At 76.1% G+C, this 7,500-nt stretch overlaps 1 protein-coding gene, 4 non-coding genes and 4 pseudogenes across 5 annotated transcripts in view; all 9 read right to left on the bottom strand.

Annotated features, from left to right (window-relative positions):
- LOC136143309 (collagen alpha-2(I) chain-like) overlaps window positions 1-7,500 on the bottom strand; it is a 47,900-nt gene that overhangs the window by 38,856 nt on the left and 1,544 nt on the right. The window contains exon 3 of the mRNA XM_065901427.1: window positions 6,951-7,117. Within this exon, the coding sequence (XP_065757499.1) occupies window positions 6,951-7,117 (167 nt within the window). The remainder of the gene's footprint in view (window positions 1-6,950; window positions 7,118-7,500) is intronic.
- On the bottom strand, window positions 21-141 carry LOC136143360 (5S ribosomal RNA; annotated as a pseudogene).
- Window positions 1,066-1,184, bottom strand: LOC136143335 (5S ribosomal RNA). The gene has a single exon (XR_010657948.1). It is a non-coding gene; the product is annotated as a 5S ribosomal RNA (ribosomal RNA).
- Window positions 2,156-2,275, bottom strand: LOC136143330 (5S ribosomal RNA). Its single transcript, XR_010657943.1, has one exon. It is a non-coding gene; the product is annotated as a 5S ribosomal RNA (ribosomal RNA).
- Window positions 3,248-3,368, bottom strand: LOC136143379 (5S ribosomal RNA; annotated as a pseudogene).
- LOC136143415 (5S ribosomal RNA) lies at window positions 4,293-4,411 on the bottom strand. The gene has a single exon (XR_010658006.1). It is a non-coding gene; the product is annotated as a 5S ribosomal RNA (ribosomal RNA).
- On the bottom strand, window positions 5,336-5,456 carry LOC136143369 (5S ribosomal RNA; annotated as a pseudogene).
- LOC136143414 (5S ribosomal RNA) lies at window positions 6,381-6,499 on the bottom strand. Its single transcript, XR_010658005.1, has one exon. It is a non-coding gene; the product is annotated as a 5S ribosomal RNA (ribosomal RNA).
- LOC136143376 (5S ribosomal RNA) overlaps window positions 7,481-7,500 on the bottom strand; it is a 121-nt pseudogene continuing 101 nt past the window's right edge.

Here is a 7,500-nt window from a genome sequence, read left to right as displayed (position 1 = left end):
AGGCGGAGCGGGAGGCAAAAAGCCTATGGCACCCGGTATTCCCAGGCGGTCTCCCATCACAAGTACTAACCAGGCCCGGACCCTGCTTAGCTTCTGAGATCAGACGAGATCGGGCGCGTTCAGGGTGGTATGGCCGTAGACGGGGGCGGGGACCGCGGGCTGCCTCTTGAGGCCCAGTTGCGCTGGCGCTGGCGCCTTAGGGCCAGCCAGCCCGGCGGTCAGCCCGCCCCGGCGGGACCCCGCCGCCCGCCCAGGCAGGGGGAACGGACGTCTCGTGTATCGGGCGGTGGCGGAGGGTTTGGCCACCACCTCCCAGCCGAGGGCGGGCGTGACCCAGCAAACCCTTCGGCGCTTGGCGCCCCGCCCAAGATCCCGCACGTCGCTCACAGGGACGTGGCCCCGGAGGCTTCGGGGCCCGGGGCCCGCGGTCCCTGGGGCATCGCCCCTGCCCGCCCACGCGGCGCTAGGCGCAGCCCGGCCGCAGCCCGGGCCGGCCCTGCTGCCCGACAGCAGCTGGCCCGAAGCCACTGGGAGCCACCATTGCGTCGCCACGGCCCCTCAGCCCCGGCAAGGCCACCCTTGCCCGCACACCACCTGCCGAGCTCAGGAGCCCGCCCCTGGTGGCCGGCAGGCCCGGGGAAGCGGCCCCGGCCCTCGATCCCGCTCCCGCACCCGGCCGCGGCGACACGGCGGAGGCGGGGCTTCTGCCGGAGGGAGCTGTGGCGGGACACACCGGCGCACAGGTGGCGGCAGCGGGGCTGGGCGCCAGTGGGGGCGGCCAGGTGCAGGTCGAGGGGCTCGCTGGCCGAAAGGACGGCAACCGGGCCGGCGGCGGATTCTGGGTCCGGGCCAGCCACCCCGGGAGCGTCCGGGGTGCGGCTGCCTTCCGGGGCCGCCTTCTGGCCGCCCGGCCGGCCGGGCCGGCGGGGAGCGGCACCTCCGGCGCACGCGCGCCGTGTTGGGTGGGGCCTGAGGAGGTGGGGCCTGCAGCGGGGCCCGGCGGGAGCGGAGCCGGCGGCCACCGCCCGCGGGCGAGTAAAGGAGAAGGCGGAGCGGGAGGCAAAAAGCCTACAGCACCCGGTATTCCCAGGCGGTCTCCCATCCAAGTACTAACCAGGCCCGACCCTGCTCAGCTTCCGAGATCAGACGAGATCGGGCGCGTTTAGGGTGGTATGGCCGTAGACGGGGGCGGGGACCGCGGGCTGCCTCTTGAGGCCCAGTTGCGCTGGCGCTGGCGCCTTAAGGCCAGCCAGCCCGGCGGTCAGCCCGCCCCGGCGGGACCCCGCCGCCCGCCCAGGCAGGGGGAACGGACGTCTCGTGTATCGGGCGGTGGCGGAGGGTTTGGCCACCACCTCCCAGCCGAGGGCGGGCGTGACCCAGCAAACCCTTCGGCGCTTGGCGCCCCGCCCAAGATCCCACACGTCGCTCACAGGGACGTGGCCCCGGAGGCTTCGGGGCCCGGGGCCCGCGGTCCCTGGGGCATCGCCCCTGCCCTCCCATGCGGCGCTAGGCGCAGCCCGGCCGCAGCCCGGGCCGGCCCTGCTGCCCGACAGCAGCTGGCCCGAAGCCACTGGGAGCTACCATTGCGTCGCCACGGCCCCTCAGCCCCGGCAAGGCCACCCCTTGCCCGCACACCACCCGCCGAGTTCAGGAGCCCGCCCCTGGTGGCCGGCAGGCCCGGGGAAGCGGCCCCGGCCCTCGATCCCGCTCCCGCACCCGGCCGCGGCGACACGGCGGAGGCGGGGCTTCTGCCGGAGGGAGCTGTGGCGGGACACACCGGCGCACAGGTGGCGGCAGCGGGGCTGGGCGCCAGTGGGGGCGGCCAGGTGCAGGTCGAGGGGCTCGCTGGCCGAAAGGACGGCAACCGGGCCCGCGGCGGATTCTGGGTCCGGGCCAGCCACCCCGGGAGCGTCCGGGGTGCGGCTGCCTTCTGGGGCCGCCTTCTGGCCGCCCGGCCGGCCGTGCCGGCGGGGAGCGGCCCCTCCGGCGCACCCGCGCGCGCGCGCACGCACACACACACACACACACACACACGCGCGCGCGCCGTGGTGGGAGGGGCCTGAGGAGGTGGGGCCTGCAGCGGGGCCCGGCGGGGGCGGAGCCGGCGGCCACCGCCCAAGGGCGAGTAAAGGAGAAGGCGGAGCGGGAGGCAAAAAGCCTACAGCACCCGGTATTCCCAGGCGGTCTCCCATCCAAGTACTAACCAGGCCCGACCCTGCTTAGCTTCACGAGATCAGACGAGATCGGGCGCGTTCAGGGTGGTATGGCCGTAGACGGGGGCGGGGACCGCGGGCTGCCTCTTGAGGCTCAGTTGCGCTGGCGCTGGCGCCTTAAGGCCAGCCAGCCCGGCGGTCAGCCCGCCCCGGCGGGACCCCGCCGCCCGCCCAGGCAGGGGGAACGGACGTCTCGTGTATCGGGCGGTGGCGGAGGGTTTGGCCACCACCTCCCAGCCGAGGGCGGGCGTGACCCAGCAAACCCTTCGGCGCTTGGCGCCCCGCCCAACATCCCGCACGTCGCTCACAGGGACGTGGCCCCGGAGGCTTCGGGGCCCGGGGCCCGCGGTCCCTGGGGCATCGCCCCTGCCCGCCCACGCGGCGCTAGGCGCAGCCCGGCCGCAGCCCGGGCCGGCCCTGCTGCCCGACAGCAGCTGACCCGAAGCCACTGGGAGCCACCATTGCGTCGCCACGGCCCCTCAGCCCCGGCAAGGCCACCTTTGCCCGCACACCACCCGCCGAGCTCAGGAGCCCGCCCCTGGTGGCCGGCAGGCCCGGGGAAGCGGCCCCGGCCCTCGATCCCGCTCCCGCACCCGGCCGCGGCGACACGGCGGAGGCGGGGCTTCTGCCGGAGGGAGCTGTGGCGGGACACACCGGCGCACAGGTGGCGGCAGCGGGGCTGGTCGCCAGTGGGGGCGGCCAGGTGCAGGTCGAGGGGCTCGCTGGCCGAAAGGACGGCAACCGGGCCCGCGGCGGATTCTGGGTCCGGGCCAGCCACCCCGGGAGCGTCCGGGGTGCGGCTGCCTTCTGGGGCCGCCTTCTGGCCGCCCGGCCGGCCGTGCCGGCGGGGAGCGGCCCCTCCGGCGCACCCGCGCGCGCGCGCACGCACACACACACACACACACACACACACGCGCGCGCGCCGTGGTGGGAGGGGCCTGAGGAGGTGGGGCCTGCAGCGGGGCCCGGCGGGGGCGGAGCCGGCGGCCACCGCCCGCGGGCGAGTAAAGGAGAAGGCGGAGCGGGAGGCAAAAAGTCTATGGCACCCGGTATTCCCAGGCGGTCTCCCCTCACAAGTACTAACCAGGCCCGGACCCTGCTTAGCTTCTGATATCAGACGAGATCGGGCGCGTTCAGGGTGGTATGGCCGTAGACCGGGGCGGGGACCGCGGGCTGCCTCTTGAGGCCCAGTTGCGCTGGCGCTGGCGCCTTAGGGCCAGCCAGCCCGGCGGTCAGCCCGCCCCGGCGGGACCCCGCCGCCCGCCCAGGCAGGGGGAACGGACGTCTCGTGTATCGGGCGGTGGCGGAGGGTTTGGCCACCACCTCCCAGCCGAGGGCGGGCGTGACCCAGCAAACCCTTCGGCGCTTGGCGCCCCGCCCAAGATCCCGCACGTCGCTCACAGGGACGTGGCCCCGGAGGCTTCGGGGTCCGGGGCCCGCGGTCCCTGGGGCATCGCCCCTGCCCGCCCACGCGGCGCTAGGCGCAGCCCGGCCGCAGCCCGGGCCGGCCCTGCTGCCCGACAGCAGCTGGCCCGAAGCCACTGGGAGCCACCATTGCGTCGCCACGGCCCCTCAGCCCCGGCAAGGCCACCCTTGCCCGCACACCACCCGCCGAGCTCAGGAGCCCGCCCCTGGGGGCCGGCAGGCCCGGGGTAGCGGCCCCGGCCCTCGATCCCGCTCCGGCCCCCGGCCGCGGCGACACGGCGGAGGCGGGGCTTCTGCCGGAGGGAGCTGTGGCGGGACACACCGGCGCACAGGTGGCGGCAGGGGGGCTGGTCGCCAGTGGGGGCGGCCAGGTGCAGGTCGAGGGGCTCGCTGGCCGAAAGGACGGCAACCGGGCCCGCGGCGGATTCTGGGTCCGGGCCAGCCACCCCGGGAGCGTCCGGGGTGCGGCTGCCTTCCGGGGCCGCCTTCTGGCCGCCCGGCCGGCCGGGCCGGCGGGGAGCGGCCCCTCCGGCGCACGCGTGCTGTGGTGGGAGGGGCCTGAGGAGGTGGGGCCTGCAGCGGGGCCCGGCGGGGGCGGAGCCGGCGGCCACCGCCCGCGGGCGAGTAAAGGAGAAGGCGGAGCGGGAGGCAAAAAGCCTACAGCACCCGGTATTCCCAGGCGGTCTCCCATCCAAGTACTAACCAGGCCCGACCCTGCTCAGCTTCCGAGATCAGACGAGATCGGGCGCGTTCAGGGTGGTATGGCCGTAGACCGGGGCGGGGACCGCGGGCTGCCTCTTGAGGCCCAGTTGCGCTGGCGCTGGCCCCTTAGGGCCAGCCAGCCCGGCGGTCAGCCCGCCCCGGCGGGACCCCGCCGCCCGCCCAGGCAGGGGGAACGGACGTCTCGTGTATCGGGCGGTGGCGGAGGGTTTGGCCACCACCTCCCAGCCGAGGGCGGGCGTGACCCAGCAAACCCTTCGGCGCTTGGCGCCCCGCCCAAGATCCCGCACATCGCTCACAGGGACGTGGCCCCGGAGGCTTCGGGGCCCGGGGCCCGCGGTCCCTGGGGCATCGCCCCTGCCCGCCCACGCGGCGCTAGGCGCAGCCCGGCCGCAGCCCGGGCCGGCCCTGCTGCCCGACAGCAGCTGGCCCGAAGCCACTGGGAGCTACCATTGCGTCGCCACGGCCCCTCAGCCCCGGCAAGACCACCTTTGCCCGCACACCACCCGCCGAGCTCAGGAGCCCGCCCCTGGTGGCTGGCAGGCCCGGGGAAGCGGCCCCGGCCCTCGATCCCGCTCCCGCACCCGGCCGCGGCGACACGGCGGAGGCGGGGCTTCTGCCGGAGGGAGCTGTGGCGGGACACACCGGCGCACAGGTGGCGGCAGGGGGGCTGGTCGCCAGTGGGGGCGGCCAGGTGCAGGTCGAGGGGCTCGCTGGCCGAAAGGACGGCAACCGGGCCCGCGGCGGATTCTGGGTCCGGGCCAGCCACCCCGGGAGCGTCCGGGGTGCGGCTGCCTTCCAGGGCCGCCTTCTGGCCGCCTGGCCGGCCGGGCCGGCGGGGAGCGGCCCCTCCGGCGCACGCGTGCCGTGGTGGGAGGGGCCTGAGGAGGTGGGGCCTGCAGCGGGGCCCGGCGGGGGCGGAGCCGGCGGCCACCGCCCGCGGGCGAGTAAAGGAGAAGGCGGAGCGGGAGGCAAAAAGTCTATGGCACCCGGTATTCCCAGGCGGTCTCCCCTCACAAGTACTAACCAGGCCCGGACCCTGCTTAGCTTCTGAGATCAGACGAGATCGGGCGCGTTCAGGGTGGTATGGCCGTAGACCGGGGCGGGGACCGCGGGCTGCCTCTTGAGGCCCAGTTGCGCTGGCGCTGGCGCCTTAGGGCCAGCCAGCCCGGGGGTCAGCCCGCCCCGGCGGGACCCCGCCGCCCGCCCAGGCAGGGGGAACGGACGTCTCGTGTATCGGGCGGTGGCGGAGGGTTTGGCCACCACCTCCCAGCCGAGGGCGGGCGTGACCCAGCAAACCCTTCGGCGCTTGGCGCCCCGCCCAACATCCCGCACGTCGCTCACAGGGACGTGGCCCCGGAGGCTTCGGGGCCCGGGGCCCGCGGTCCCTGGGGCATCGCCCCTGCCCGCCCACGAGGCGCTAGGCGCAGCCCGGCCGCAGCCCGGGCCGGCCCTGCTGCCCGACAGCAGCTGGCCCAAAGCCACTGGGAGCCACCATTGCGTCGCCACGGCCCCTCAGCCCCGGCAAGGCCACCCTTGCCCGCACACCACCCGCCGAGCTCAGGAGCCCGCCCCTGGGGGCCGGCAGGCCCGGGGTAGCGGCCCCGGCCCTCGATCCCGCTCCGGCACCCGGCCGCGGCGACACGGCGGAGGCGGGGCTTCTGCCGGAGGGAGCTGTGGCGGGACACACCGGCGCACAGGTGGCGGCAGGGGGGCTGGTCGCCAGTGGGGGCGGCCAGGTGCAGGTCGAGGGGCTCGCTGGCCGAAAGGACGGCAACCGGGCCCGCGGCGGATTCTGGGTCCGGGCCAGCCACCCCGGGAGCGTCCGGGGTGCGGCTGCCTTCCGGGGCCGCCTTCTGGCCGCCCGGCCGGCCGGGCCGGCGGGGAGCGGCCCCTCCGGCGCACGCGTGCCGTGGTGGGAGGGGCCTGAGGAGGTGGGGCCTGCAGCAGGGCCCGGCGGGGGCGGAGCCGGCGGCCACCGCCCGCGGGCGAGTAAAGGAGAAGGCGGAGCGGGAGGCAAAAAGCCTACAGCACCCGGTATTCCCAGGCGGTCTCCCATCCAAGTACTAACCAGGCCCGACCCTGCTCAGCTTCCGAGATCAGACGAGATCGGGCGCGTTCAGGGTGGTATGGCCGTAGACCGGGGCGGAGACCGCGGGCTGCCTCTTGAGGCCCAGTTGCGCTGGCGCCGGCGCCTTAGGGCCAGCCAGCCCGGCGGTCAGCCCGCCCCGGCGGGACCCCGCCGCCCGCCCAGGCAGGGGGAACGGACGTCTCGTGTATCGGGCGGTGGCGGAGGGTTTGGCCACCACCTCCCAGCCGAGGGCAGGCGTGACCCAGCAAACCCTTCGGCGATTGGCGCCCCGCCCAAGATCCCGCACGTCGCTCACAGGGACGTGGCCCCGGAGGCTTCGGGGCCCGGGGCCCGCGGTCCCTGGGGCATCGCCCCTGCCCTCCCATGCGGCGCTAGGCGCAGCCCGGCCGCAGCCCGGGCCGGCCCTGCTGCCCGACAGCAGCTGGCCCGAAGCCACTGGGAGCTACCATTGCATCGCCACGGCCCCTCAGCCCCGGCAAGGCCACCCCTTGCCCGCACACCACCCGCCGAGTTCAGGAGCCCGCCCCTGGTGGCCGGCAGGCCCGGGGAAGCGGCCCTGGCCCTCGATCCCGCTCCCGCACCCGATCGCGGCGACACGGTGGAGGCGGGGCTTCTGCCGGAGGGAGCTGTGGCGGGACACACCGGCGCACAGGTGGCGGCAGCGGGGCTGGGCGCCAGTGGGGGCGGCCAGGTGCAGGTCGAGGGGCTCGCTGGCCGAAAGGACGGCAACCGGGCCCGCGGCGGATTCTGGGTTCGGCCCAGCCACCCCGGGAGCGTCCGGGGTGCGGCTGCCTTATGGGGCCGCCTTCTGGCCGCCCGGCCGGCCGTGCCGGCGGGGAGCGGCCCCTCCGGCGCACCCGCGCGCGCGCGCACGCACACACACACACACACACACACACACACACACACACGCGCGCGCCGTGGTGGGAGGGGCCTGAGGAGGTGGGGCCTGCAGCGGGGCCCGCCGGGGGCGGAGCCGGCGGCCACCGCCCAAGGGCGAGTAAAGGAGAAGGCGGAGCGGGAGGCAAAAAGCCTATGGCACCCGGTATT

Source organism: Phocoena phocoena, unplaced genomic scaffold (assembly GCF_963924675.1).
Source record: "Phocoena phocoena unplaced genomic scaffold, mPhoPho1.1 SCAFFOLD_270, whole genome shotgun sequence".
NCBI lineage: Eukaryota > Metazoa > Chordata > Mammalia > Artiodactyla > Phocoenidae > Phocoena > Phocoena phocoena.
Note: the sequence above shows the minus strand (reverse complement) of the source record. Positions and strands in the feature narration are given on the sequence as shown.